Source organism: Erinaceus europaeus, chromosome 14 (assembly GCF_950295315.1).
Source record: "Erinaceus europaeus chromosome 14, mEriEur2.1, whole genome shotgun sequence".
Classification (NCBI taxonomy): Eukaryota; Metazoa; Chordata; class Mammalia; order Eulipotyphla; family Erinaceidae; genus Erinaceus; species Erinaceus europaeus.
The window spans coordinates 12,388,569-12,403,570 of record NC_080175.1 but is presented as its reverse complement, the minus strand read 5'-3'; the positions used below and the strand labels follow the sequence as shown (position 1 = coordinate 12,403,570).

Sequence of the window (15,002 nt, the reverse complement as noted above, 5' to 3'; positions counted from 1 at the left end):
ATGCAAGTAATTTTTTTTATTTACACACTTAACTTTAGTCACTTGTGTTTGGTCTCTTGAAGAATATTATTCTTTAAAAAATTTATTATTTTGGAAATTTAGAAGATTGTATTCATATTCTGCCTTCTAGCTTCTAGTCTTAGAAATTCTCATCATACAAAACATCCACAGCAACAGGTCATGCTATAGTTGGGGAATTGTTACTATTTATTTACTATTCCATTAATGCATAAAACCTTTAGTAATGGAGTAGCAAATGGTAATATGTTCATCCTGGGGAAACATATCATGGTATTTCTACGCCTTCTTGAAGCTTATTATTCTACATCAACTAACCAGAATGTTTAACATCAGCAGGTAAGTCTCTTGGAGTGATATCTTCAGCCCTTGACATCAGTGAGAGTGTATACTCTTGGCAGTCTAGCTGGGGCAGTCAGTCCAGTTCTTATTACTTTGTTTCTTTCAGTTGTTTTAATTTACTTATCACCTGATTGCTTTAAATTAGCTGGAAGGAATTTCGTTGTTGAGTTATTGATCCAGTGGGGCTCAACCCTTATGAGGAATAGACATTTATCATTTGTACTGAATACTCACAGATAGATGTAGAGGTCTTCCCAGAAAGCTCTCAGCCAAAGAATAGCTAACATGGTTCTACGTAGTACAGACAAGGGTAAATATATCTTGGGGTCTTCTGGATCAGCTCCTTGAATGCTAAGTTCTTGGAGCTTTTAAGTGCTGACTTTCCTCTATGTTATTGTTATAACAGATTTTCTTTTACCTTCAAATCAGTCCATTTATGTGTTTTAAAATGATGCATGTTTTTTAAATTTTTTATTGTCTTTAATTATTTATTCGATAGAGATAGCCAGAAATCAAGAGGGAAGGGGGAGGGATAGAGAGGAAGAGAGACAGATAGACATCTGCAACACTGCTTCACCACTCGTGAAGCTTTCCCCCTGCAGGTGGGGACCAGGAACTCGAACCTGGATCCTTGCGCATTGTAACACGCAACATTGTGTGCTCAATCAGGCCTAAATGATGCGTGTTTTAAATAACTGCTGTCTCTTAGCATTATCATTACATGTTTATATTAACTACAGGTGACCTTGTTATGCCTTTCTGATTTATATTTCTTGTAGAATATAAAGGCATAGAACATATTTGTTCATGTTCCTTTTATACAGCTCAAAATTGTTCTGGATTGAGAACCTGTGGACAGTGTTTGGAACAGCCTGGGTGTGGCTGGTGCAATGATCCTAGTAACACTGGAAGAGGACACTGTCTTGAAGGATCTTCCCGGGGACCTATGAAGCTTATTGGAACACACAATAATGAGATGGTTCTTGATACCAGTCTTTGTCCCAAAGAAAAGAATTATGAGTGGTCTTTTATCCAGTGCCCAGGTAATAAAAATGTGATGAAAAAAATTTTTTTTAATGTTTGAGTAAGCCAAGAAGGATTTTTCCAACTCTGTAGTAATGACTTAGAAAAAAATTAAAATGAGTCTCAAATTTAAAAGATTAAAAAATAATTTTATCTCTCTATTTACCTGCTTTGTGCAAATGATACTCTGGAATCATTAAGGAGACCAAAAGATGCATGTAACACAATTAATTATTAGATTTTGTTTCTTCTAAACTGTCAAGAGGAAAAAGTTCAGGCCAATTTTCTCTCCTACTGTATAAGTATCTTGTTGTTGGTAATCTTATAATATCTTAGATCTAAAGTCAACTCATAGGATTCTCTCAGATTTGGGACTAAGTATGAGAATATGCCATGAGATTTTTATGATTGTACCAGTTGACTTCATTTTGAAAACTTCCATTAATTTTTATTTTATCATTTAATTATGAAGGTCATTAAGTCTTGCAGATTTTTTTTAATAGTAACCCTATTATTATACTGAGTTAAGTAAAACTTCTTGAAAAATTAACTCAGTATGTACTTATTAATTGCCTACTGCTTACAGGTGTTTTTAATGTTGTATGGACTAAAAATTAGACTATATAAATATGAATCTATATGTATACAAAGTTCAATGTGAGAAAAATTGTCTTAAATATAGGATTTTATAGAAAAATATTTATTAAATTTATAATTCATTTGAGATCAAGAAGAAATGTGTATGATTATTTCTTCTATTAATCTCACCTGTTTAATTTATACTCTCCAGGTTATGAGTAAGCTTATTTTAGTGAATTTTAAAAATTAAACCTTGGGGAGTTGGACAATAGTTCAGTAGGTTAAGGGCACATGGCGCGAAGCACAAGGACCGGCATAAGGATCCTGGTTTGAGCCCCTGGCACCCCACCTGCAGGGGAGTCGCTTTACAGGTGGTGAAGCAGGTCTGCAGGTGTCTGTCTTTCTCTCCCCCTCACTGTCTTCCCCTCCTCTCTCCATTTCTCTCTGTCCTATCCAACAATGATAACATCAATAGCAACAACAATAATAACTACAGCAATAAAAAGAAAGGGCAATGAAAGGGAAAATAAATAAATATAGATTTTTTCCCTTTTTTTTTATTTAAGAAAGGATTAATTAACAAAACCATAGGGTAGGAGGGGTACAACTCCACACAATTCCCACCACCCAATCTCCATATCCCACCCCCTCCATGATAGCTTTCCCATTCTCTATCCCTCTGGGAGCATGGACCCAGGGTCATTGTGGGTTATGAGAGAAATGGAGAGAAGAGGGGAAGACAGAGAGGGGGAGAGAAGGGGTCATTGTGGGTTGCAGAAGGTAGAAGGTCTGGCTTCTGTAATTGCTTCCCCGCTGAACATGGGCGTTGACTGGTCGGTCCATACTCCCAGTCTGCCTCTCTCTTTCCCTAGTAGGGTGGGTCTCTGGGGAAGCGGAGCTCCAGGACACATTGGTGGGGTCTTCAGTCCAGGGAAGCCTGATGACATCTGGAACCTGGTGACTGAAAAGAGAGTTAACATACGAAGCCAAACAAATTGTTGAGCAATCATGTACCCAAAGGTTGGAATAGTGGAGAGGAAGTGTTAGGGGGGTACTCACTGCAAACTCCAGTGTACTTCTGCTTTCAGTTATATATTTTACAGTATACGGATACGTGTGAACATATGCTCTCTCTCACAGAAACTGGTGTATATCTAGGTTTTGGGACTTTGTTAGAAAGTGAACCACCTGAGATGGAATTAGAGTATACTATGAAAGGAAAGGTCTCACCCGAGTAATGAAGCTGAAGGGCTGTCATTCCACAAGTAAAGTCTCTGGACACAGTCTGAAGTGAAGCATGTTGAGGTGGCCATCGTGTTGGTTAGGTTGTGATCGGCAGATGCAATATTATTTGATATGGATTGGGAGAGGCATATGGGAAAGTGGGCCCTATCCAATGGTTCCAGGACTGGGGGAAGTAGAGGCTCTATAGTGGAGATGTGAGGTTCCTGCTGTCTTAGGGTTCCAAAAGACAATCTATGTAAGTAGGGCACCAAAGTAAAAACCCTGTGGTGAGGGGTAGACATGCAGCTTCCTGGGACAGTGGGGGGGTGGGAGTGGGTGGGAGGGATGGGTCATAGTCTTTTGGTGGTGGGAATGGTGTTTATGTACACTCCTAGTAAAATGTAGTCATATAAATCACTAATTAATACGAGAGGGGGGAAATTAATTGTATGTCTCGAAGTTTTTCAAAACACAAACTGAATCTTTTCAATATATAGGCTGTGTAATTGATATGCAGACTCTCTCAAAAGCCTAGATCAAGTAGATCAGAAGCAACCAATAGCACAGCTATATACAAGATACTGAGTACTGTACAGCAAACCCTAACAAAAGGACTTTTCAAAGTTAACCCAATTACCAAATAATGTGATGATAACATTAACTATAAATTAGATTTTTTTTTTAAATCTTTAAAAAATTAAACCTTGACTATTATTATTACTATTATCACAATTCAAACTCAGATTAATTATGTATACATATATTCACTAATTTAAATAATGGTAAATGCTATCAAATACATATGTATGGAAAGGAGATGAAATCGCAAACATAAAATAGCGTGGGTGCCTTACTGACAGTGCTGGTAAATAACCTGAAATAGGCAAGGGAGTGAATAATGTGGGTCTGTGAAAAAGAAGCAGCAATGGGCTGTCATAAAAGTGTTGGTGAAGTAGTTTATTTAGGAAATGAGCTTAGGATACACAATTGTGGGAGTGGAAGGAGTTTTGTAACAAAAGGGGGGAAAAGGCAATAATATATACTTCATTGATTTGAAGATTTTCTTTAGGAATTTGGAACTCAGAACCACTAGTGACAAATGAAAGAATGCCATGCGCAGTGCTCCTTGGGGTTAACTCATATAGGAATTAGGAGGATGGGCATTGTAGCCATCACCTCTGGAGGTGTTACCTTTATGAGAAGTGCCAGCCAATCTTGATAATTTTCTTCTCTAACAGTGAACATTTGAGGTAGTAGAATCGTTGAGTTGCTGCAGAAGATGCATGAGATAAGACTCAAACTATTTCTTGTACTGAAACCATATGGGCCAATGGAAATGGACACAGGGTCCAGTAATACTTGCTACGTAGTCTTGAAAATTAAAGAGATTTTTCCCCTTTATAGATAATCCATGTTATTTTGTGCAACATAGAATTAGATTAGTAGGAGAAACCATTTATCTTATTTTAAAAGTATTTAGCCATATATCTTAAATTTGATATTAGCTGTTTTTTTGTTAAATGTGCGTATCAATTTGAAGAGGCTTTTTTTAAAAAAGAGTTGACATTTATTATAATCTTCACAGTATTTTAATTAGTAGTTTTATTGTTTGAGGACCCTTTTTGCTTCTAATTGATTTTAAAATTTGTGGGGTTTTTTTTTGCATTTGAATTGGTAAAATATTGTTCTGTAGGTTTCCTGACATCTGGCTTGTTGTATATATGTAGTAATCAGTTTTAACCTGAGACATCCTTTCTCCTCTGTTTTTGGAGCTTATATAAATTGATATCATTTCTTCTACATATGTTTGGAAGTATTTACCCACAAAGCTGTTTGTATCTAGAGTTTTCTTTGGTGGAGGAATTTTGGATGAAATTTTATTTTTTTAAAAGTTGCTATGAGGCTTCTCTGTGTATTATTTTTCTTAAGTGAGATTGATAATTAGTTTCTTTTATGAAACTCTTTATTAAACTATCTCCTTCTCTTGATTAAACTTAATATGAATTCACTTTAACAACAAGTATCAATAATTTGTGGGGTGGGAGATAGCATAATAGTCATACAAAGAGACTCTTCATACCTGAGTCTCCAAAGTCTCAGAGTCAATCCCCTGCACCACCATAAACCAGAATTGATCAATGTTTTGGTAAAACAATGACAACAACAATAATAATAGTACCAATTAGTATTATTATTTGTGTTTTTCTGTTGATTAGTTAGATTAGAGGTTGCTCAGACACTAATAAATTATCTTACTTTAGTATATTGGTTGTCTCTATTACTCATTAATATTTTATTAATTCTCTCCGACTTTACTTTCTACTTTAATTTTGTCCTCTAATTACTTAAAGGGGAACTTATGTGATTGATCCTATTATTTAATTCTCACAAGCAACTTGTGTTTGCAAATTCCCTCTAAAAACTGCTTCTCATTGTTTTTATGTCATTTTCATATTTCTACTTTAAAATATGTTATGTAGACAATGTTTTTTAATAGATAATATATTGTAAGGTTGTTCTCTTTAATCTAATAGTGCCTGTCATTAAATGAGAGCATTTGTGCCATTTAAATTAAAGGTATTATTTTCCAGTGACTATCTTATTATTTGTCCACCATCTGTACTTTGTCCCCGTTAATCTCTTTGCCTGCCTCCCTTTAAATTAAACATAGTCTGAGGTTAGTTTTGTTTTATTTATCTGCTTATTGACTATCTGATCATCATTTTTGTGCCAGTTGTTCTATATTCATCTGTAAAATGACCCAGTCTGCATTTTAGAGATTTTATTCTTTGCATATAGTAAAAGAAAAAAATGACTATTTACTTTTAAATGTTCTGAGTTCTAGACAGTAAGTTTTGCTACTTTTGTTTTAAATGTAGCATTTAAAATATTTGTCTAAAGTGAAACAAGTTGCTTTATAAAACATGCAGAGGGAGTTGGGCTGTAGCGCAGCGGGTTAAGCGCAGGTGGCTCAAAGCACAAGGACCGGCATAAGGATCCCGGTTTGAGCCCCCGGCTCCCCACCTGCAGGGGAGTCGCTTCACAGGCGGTGAAGCAGGTCTGCAGGTGTCTATCTTTCTCTCCCCCTCTCTGTCTTCCCCTCCTCTCTCCGTTTCTCTCTGTCCTATCCAACAAAGATGACAACAACAATAATAACTACAATAAAACAAGGGCAACAAAAGGGAATAAATAAATAAAATAAAAATATTTAAAAAAATAAATAAAACATGCATCAAGAAAAGGAGTAGCTGTCCGTGGGATGGTTTGCTGCCCTGGTGTTCTCAGGATGAACTGGTTCCCTAGGGTGGGTTTTATTTTTATTTTTATTTTTCGGTATGACAGTGTAACTGGGCAAACTAGGGTGGTTGATTGCCCCAGCATTTCTTCAAAGTGACTTCATCTCTGTTACACAAATAAGAAATAGGAAGAGGAATATAGAGGAAGAATAGTTCTTAAGACAGTGACTATCATGCAATAGATTTAGAGATACCTCACAGGTAGAAGTGAATGAAGTGAGACCTGCCACCGCCGCAGATTAATGGCTGAAGGTTTGGGAGGACCTCAGAGGTATCATGTTGAGTGAGATATGCAAAGGAAGGATGAATACAGGATGTTCTTATTCATTGGTGAAAATTAAGAAGCAAGGAAATTAAGGGAAAACTTGGATTGAGTGTCTTGTACCAGAACACTTTGGGAAGGGGGGGATGGAGGGGCATTGGGTTCCTGATTTATGATGATGGAAATGGATATAGGCTGAGGTAAAGAGTCTCACAGACACCTATCATGGGGAGATGAGAGGTTGCACCTACATGTCAACAGCTGGAGAGGTTGCACCTACATGTCAACAGCTGTACTGTACACTCCCAATAAAGTGGGAAATGTTTCAGTTTGTGGAGGTCGGGTGGTGTCAGACCTGTGTGAGCACACATTTACCGTTCATAAAGACCCAGCTTCAAGCCCTTGTTCCCCACCTGCAGTGGGAAAGCTTCACCAGGACTGAAGCAATGCTACAGGTGTCTGTCTCTCTTTCCCTCTCTACCCCTCATTTCCCTCAGTCTCTATCCAATAAAATACAAATAAATAACTTTTGGTTATTTATTTGGTGGTAGTGCATCGGGTTAAGCACATGTGGTGCAGAGTGTAAGGACCTGCGTAAGGATTCCAGTTCCAGCCCCTGGCTCCCCACCTGCAGGGGAGTTGCTTCACAGGTGGCGAATCAGGTCTGCAGGTGTCTTTCTCCCTTTCTGTCTCCCCCCTTCTCTCCATTTCTCTCTATCGTATCTAACAGCGACGACATCAATAACAACTACAACAATAAATACAACAACAATAAAACAACAAGGGCAACCAAAGAGAATAAATATCAAAAAAATAAATAATTAAAAAATAATTTTTTAAATTGCCTACATGAAGAAAGTAGTGCAATCAGTGAGCAGAGGTAGAGTGTGATGATCTCAATAAATTGAGGAGATGGAACTAAGAGTCTGGGAGACCAAAGCAACTAGATTTCCTGGGCAGATACCACGGCAGAACTGCACAGAAGAAACGCTGGAGCATTAGAATGGGCATTAGAATACCTTACACATTCAGTTAAGAAACAGATTTCTTGGGGTGTGTGGTGGTGGACACAGTTCAGCATACCTAGAACTGTGCACAAGGACCCACTCAAGGAGCTGCATGGGGGACGCTTCACAAGTGGTGAGGCAGGTCTGCAGTTGACTTTCTTCCTTTGTAGGAAAAAACAAAACAAAACAAAAAACAAACCAGGCTACTGGGAGCGGTGAATTCTTAGTGCCAGTACTGAGTTGGACTGGTGATAACCTTGGAGGTAAAATAATTAAAATAAAATAAAATAAAATAAAATAAAATGAAGGGGGCAGGTGGTGGCGCACCTGGTTAAGTGCACACATTACAGTGCACAAGGACCTGGGTTCAAGTCCTCTTGTCTCCAACTGCGGGGGGAAAGTTTCACAAGTGGTGAAGCAGAGCTGCAGCTGTCTCTCTTTCTCTTTCCCTCTATATCTCCCCTCCCTTCTCAATTTCTCTCTGTCTCTAGCCAATAATAGATAAATAAATATATTTTTTAAAAGAAAAGATATTCTTACTGTAGAATACCTTGGTATCTGAAAAGAACCCTTTGAAAGGAATAAAGGAAACAGTTACCAAGTAATGTACAAGATTGACTATCTCTGTCCCAAATAGCTAGAGTAGAAAACGTTATTATTCATTGGTCACCAAGTATAGTACTCAGAAGGATTTTGCTCTTCTTGTGTGGAAAAATTAACACTTGTCTAAGTGTTGAATGAGTCTGTTAACAGTCGGAATGATCAAATTGTTCTCAGTTAATCAAATTCCAGAGGAAGCCCAAGAATATAAAGAAGGCAACGCTCACCATTACATCACCAATGCCTTGCTCAAAGAATATTTTTATAAATATAAAAATATGCAGCACCCAAAATGTATATTTACAGTGTACATGTCCGACATCTAGTAAAATTAGCATTCAAAGAATATGCAAAGAAACAGGAAAATATACTTCATAACAGACAAAAAGAAAGGCCACTGTCACTAACATTAATGTTACAAGTGGACAAGGAAAAAATAACAATACAATTACATCCTGCGTATTAAAAAAAACCAAATGAACTGTTTAATATGTTAAGTAGAATGGAATTATAAATGTAACAACACTCTGAGGTAAAAAAAAAAGAATTGTATAAAGTTACTATTAGATTAAATATTCTCAAATTTAACATTGGTATACTAAAAACAGATTGATAGGGGAAAACTGAAAAGAAAATTAATAATAATATATATGCCTCCTGTAACCTTGGGAAAGACCCCCGACCCTCAAAAGCTAGTAACTTCTCTACATAATTATCTTTAAATAGCTTAACTCAGAGACATTTGAAAAGAGGGAGAAGGTCCTTTAGAGTGGTTAGTTAGTAAGCAGCACTAGACAGGGGTTTACAGATTCCAGTCCTACCTTCTTTGTGGGAAAGATAAGGAGATTAGATCTCTCAGTTACAGTAAGGAAGAAGGAACCCATAAGGAGACATTACATGTATTTGTCCTCCCTTTCTTCCTCTCTCTTTTCCTTAGAACTGCAGATTCTTGTTTATGTACACGAGATTTAATCACTTGGGGTCATTTTTTAATTCAGCTAGAGAGAAAGAGGAAGAGACACCACAGCATCAATGTTGCCTTCCTATTTGCTAAATCGTATTAACATCTCCATTGTTACTAACATCTTCCATGTGCTGTGCCATCCTCCCCGCTGGGCCTCATGTATGGCAGTGCAGATGCGATAGCCAGTGACTTATTCTCCAGAGCTACATGTCTTTTTCAGAGATGATTTCCTCCCCCTCCTTAAGAGTCCATCCTCGGAGTCCGGCAGTAGCGCAGCTGGTTAAGCGCACGTGGCACAAAACGCAAGGACCGGCTTAAGGATTCCCGTTCGAACCCCTGGCTCCCCACCTGCAGGGGAGTCGCTTCACAAGCAGTGAAGCAGGTCTGCAGGTGTCTATCTTTCTCTCCCCCTCTCTGTCTTTCTCTCCTCTCTCCATTTCTCTCTGTCCTATCCAACAATGGTGACATCAATAACTACAACAATAAAACAACAAGGGCAACAAAAGGGAATAAATAAATAAATATAAAAAAATCTTTAAAAAATATAAAAAAGAGTCCATCCTATTAAATATACCATTAGTCAAAAAGATGCTTATTTGAAGTTATGGAATTCTTACTCCCCTGTTTCTACGAATAGATATATAAAAATGTAAAGACATAAATATTTGAAGTGTGAAAAATTGGGAACATATATTATGCTAAGGCAAGTTGAACTGACCATTTTTACATTAGAAAATGGAAATCAGAGTTACAACACATTACTTGGAACAACAGGGAGAAATATGGCCAAACTGATCAAGGAGACCTACAATTTCAAACATTCTTACCTGATAAATAAATTTCAAAAACAGATCAAGATTTATGAGATGAATCTCCTTTTAAATTCCAAAGATATTACAGATTACCACTTTAGACTTGGATTTGTGTAGCTGCCACCATATCAATTTGTTTGTTTCTTTTATTTATTTTAGATCACTGCATAAAAATGGTCATGGTTAACTTAGAGATTAACAGTATCTGTTTATTTTCTGTATAAATGGATGTGGACTAAATGCCAAATACTGGGCTTTTGACTTAGCTGACTTCTGTGCTGCACCTCTCAAAGGCTGGAATCCTTTCAGCTGAGTTTTTGTTTGGAAGCTGTACAAAAAAACTACTACCCAGCTCTTTCATTCATGTTGCTGGTTGAATTTGGTTCCTTGCTTTGCATGAGTAAAGTTCTTGTTTTCTAGCTGACTGTTAGACAGTGAACATGTCAATTCCTGAAAAATGCTGTACTTCTCTCCCATATAGCCCATGCCATCTAAACTGCCAAAGCAGAATTTAACAGACTCAAGTAGAATCTCCCACACTTAGAATCTCTTCACATACATGCAAATTCTTCTCAAGGAATCTCTCAAGTCCAAGATGCATTTCCTATTTTTAACATTGACTCTGCCATGTAATATAACTCAATAACCAGATTCACTATCCCAGCACATATTCAATTCCCTTAACACTTAAGAGGAATGGTTCACGGTTGATTAAATAATGGATACTAAGACCTAATTTCATCAACACACAAGACTAATCACATGCAGTTTCCCCATTCCAAGTGTGTAATTCCAAAGTTTTTAATATATTCATATTTTTTTCTTTTCCTTTAGGTAGAAGTTGAGAGACAGAGAGAGGAGAGACACCATAGCACTGCTCATGAAGCTCTCTTGCAGTCCTTGCCCTGGCAGGCATCTCATTTGGTGGTTTGGGACACAAACCTAGACCCTTATGCATGGTAGCATGTGTGCTCTACTGGTGAGCCACCTACAGGCCTCTTGGGTTTTTTTTCTACATGCATTTTATTTCACTGTTCAATTGCCAGTGTTTGCATTTTTTTAAAAAAATATTTTTATTCATAAAAAGGAAACACTGGCAAAAACCATAGGATAAGAGGGGTACAACTCCCACCACCGTCATGGTAGCATCATGGAATCAGCCACGTGGCTGAAAGAAGAGTTAACATATAAAGCCAAACAAATTGTTGACTAATCATCAACCTAAAGGCTGAAATAGAGCAGATGAAGATTGGGGGGTCTCTGTTTTGAAGATAGGTAGTAGGCCTATTTTAGTTATATTCCAAAGTACCCGTGACTATACTAGATTTTTCTTGAGCCTAACCCCTGATAATGCAGGTATATTTACACAATGTTTGCATTTCTATATGAAAGTCATTTGCACATGTGATCTCAGTAGCACTTATTTTATTCCACAGCTTTTAGGGTTATATACTCTGCAAATCATTGAGGGGAAGAGGAATGATATACTTTACCTGAAGGAGACCTGGCATTTCCTGAGAGTAGTACATGTCTGTCTGTTACCTGCTCTCTGAACCAAAGAAACCTTTCCTCTATTAAGTTTAATTTTTCTATGTTTTTTAAAAAATATTTATTTATTCCCTTTTTGTCACCCTTGTTGTTTTATTGTTGTTGTAGTTATTATTGTTGTCTGTCTTCATTGTTGGATATAACAGAGAGAAGTGGAGACAGGAGGGGAAGATAGAGGGGGAGAGAAAGATAGACACCTGCAGACCTGCTTCACCGCTTGTGAAGCAACTTCCCTGCAGGTGGGGAGGCAGGGCTCGAACCAGGATCTTTACGCTGGTTCTTACACTTTGCACCATGTGCACTTAACCTACTGTGCTACCACCTGCCTCCCAATTTTTCTATGTTTTAACCAACAAACATTCATTGAGTGGTGAGGAGAGGCCAAGAAATGCAATGAGGACTAGAAATGGAGATGACAGTTTTGCTCAAAATCTTAAGTGCTAAAAGCAGTTGAATGTTATTCTCCCAAAGACGTCAGCTTCTGGGCAATGGTTTTTGTCTTGTTTTTTTTTTGCTTTTAATGTTACAGCTGTTTTTTTTTTTCCCCTGAATGAATTAGATGTAATAGATTCCCGTTACCATTGAGCACTACTTGTTTCCAGTTACTCCCTAAGGAATTGATAGTAGCAAGTCTGATGACATTTTTATAGTTATAAATACAACTATTAGAAATTATTTAGTTTTATGTTGTTTACAACATTGTTTCCATGATCCATTTGAGGTTTCCTTGTAAATGGAATAGCTTGAGGCACCCTCTTTCTCTTAGGCTTGTGGATATTCTGTTCTGGACATTTTATATCAAGCGAATCAAACTATATGTAGTTTTTTTTGTAACAGACTTCTTTCACATGGTATACTATTTTCACAGTTAATCCATGTTGAAAACTAGTGGTTCAATTTTAATTGCTAAACAATATAGGAACACCACCATTCATTCATTCATTCATTCATTCATTCATTCATTCATTCATTCTTAACTTGATAGATAGTTGGGTGGTTTGCAGTTGTTAACATAGAACATGCATCTGTGGGGATCCATGTATAAGTGTAATGTATGGACATATTCTCATTATTTTGGAAATAGAGTATCTGTCACATGAGAACTACCATTAACCTTCTGCAGATGGAAGAAGGGTGCTCTACATCCTTGCCAGTGCTGGTTATTTCATGCCATTTTGATTATAGTCCTCTTAGTGAAGTGGTGCCTATTTGTGGTTTTGATTTTCACTTGCTTGATGACTAACAGTGTAAGGGCGTTTGCTATTTGTATTTTTCTTTGCAGTAGAGTCTGCTAAAATCTTAGGTTGTTGTTTAGTGTGGAATATTATTTTTTCATTATTGAACCATTAGTTTTCTCTATATAGTCTAAATAAAAATTCCGTATCAAAGAATGACTTGTTAGTATTTTCTTCCATTCTCTAGCTTTTTTCCCCCCACTTACTTGATAATGTTCTTTGATGCATGATAGTCTTTAATTTTATTGTCCCATGTTGTTTTTCTTGTACTTTTAGTTCTGTACCTGTGAAGCTACATGTAATATGTAAAATCCCTAAGTTTGGCATCTGTATATTCTTATTTTTTAATTTTTTTATTATTATCTTTATTTATTGGATAGAGACAGTCAGAAATCGAGAGGGAAGGGGGTGATAGAGAGGGAGAGAAGCAGAGAGTCACCTGCAGCCCTGCTTCAGCATTCACAAAGCTTTCCCCCTGCAGGGGCTACTGGGGGCTTGAACCTGAGTCCTAGCACATTCTAACATGTGCACTCAACCAGGTGCGCCACCACCTGGCCCCTGTATCTTCTTATAACAGATAAATAATCTTAAGTCTTTCATGAACATCTCTGTTTCATTTTGAGATGGATTTAAAAAAAATTTAAATCTTTATTTATTGGATAGAGACAGCCAGAAATCCAGAGGGAAGGGAGTGATAGAGAAGGAGAGAGACAGAGAGACACCTGAAGTCCTGCTTCACTACTCACAAAGCTTTCCTCCTGCAGTTGGGGACCTGGGGCTTGAACCCAGGTCCTTGAGCATTGTAATACATGCATTCAGCCAGGTGCGCCACCACCCGGCCCCTTGAGATAGATTTTATGTTTGGTGGGAAATAGGGACCCAGCTCAAGTCTTCCCTATGCAGATTTCCAGGTTTCCCAGAATTCTTTTGTTGAAGAGATTGTTCTTTCCTCATAGAATTTCTTTTTTATTTTGTATCTATTGTTTTTCTTTTTTAGAAACGTTTTATAATTTTATTTTTTTCCTGTTCATGTTTATTTTTTATTTTTTAAATTTATTTTAGGATAGAAATAGAGGGAAGTGGGAGACAGAGATCACTGCTCACCGCTTGTGAAGCTTTCCCTGTGAATGTGGGGACTGGGGTCTTGAACATGGGACCTTGCACACTGTAGTGTGTGTGCTCAATCTGGTGCACCACTGCCGGGCCCTGCTGTTCATGTTTTACTTTATATTTTTGAGCATGTAGATCATACTTATAAAAAGTCGGTCTCTTTTTTGAGGAAAAATTGATTTACAAGACTGATGTCATAAGTGTATAGTTTACTGTCTCCACTTAATATATGTCAGTACTCCTTACATTCTCCATACTGTCTTCTTCAGACATAGGACACTGGGGTTCCAGACCCCTTGGTAACTTGGCCCTCCTTTTCCTCTTTCCCAAATCACTTTACAGCGGGGGGGGGGGGGGGGGTGTTCATAGTGTACAGTTTCTCATCTCCCTGTTATAGGTGTCTGTCTTCCCCCAACTTAGGTCCTTTTCTTTTGTTGATTCAATCTTTTGTGCCATTTTTTTCATTTCTTTTGAAAACAGTTATCTTTTATTTATTATGGATCAAAAATATCCACCTTTCTGTGGGTGATAGATATCCTGGGCATTGTGAAAATTTAAAGTGTAAGTTGTAAATTTTTTTAGTTTTGTATTGTTTGTTCTACGTTTTTTGGTGATTATTGGGTCTTCATGCTCAAGCCCGCTTTTTCAGATAAAGAAAGAAATAGACTGAAACAGAGAGGCAGAGGAAGAGAAGAAGAAAAAATACCACTCCATCAAAGATACCTGTAGCATTGTGGGAGTCGTTCTTGACCTGGGTTGTCTGAGTGACAGAGTAGTACAGTATACCCAGGTGAGCTATTTTGTCGGTCCATTTTTTTTTTCCTTTTCTTTTTTAAAGATTTTATTTATTGATTTATTAATGAGAAACATAGGAGTAGAGAAAGAACCAGTCATCACTCTGGTACATGTGCTGCTGGAGATTGAACTCAGAGCCTCATGCTTGGGAGTCCAGTGCTTTACCCACTGCACCACCTCCTAGACC

General features: G+C 37.4%; 1 protein-coding gene across 4 annotated transcripts in view; it reads left to right on the top strand.

Annotated features, from left to right (window-relative positions):
* Positions 1 to 15,002, top strand: part of ATRNL1 (attractin like 1) — a 700,209-nt gene that overhangs the window by 146,666 nt on the left and 538,541 nt on the right. For all 4 annotated transcript variants that reach the window (XR_009544641.1, XM_007519967.3, XM_060171225.1 and 1 more), the window contains exon 18: positions 1,185 to 1,403. Coding sequence is in view for 3 of the 4 variants with exons in the window: in XM_007519967.3 (XP_007520029.2) it covers positions 1,185 to 1,403 (219 nt within the window). In the remaining variant the exon portion in view is untranslated. The remainder of the gene's footprint in view (positions 1 to 1,184; positions 1,404 to 15,002) is intronic.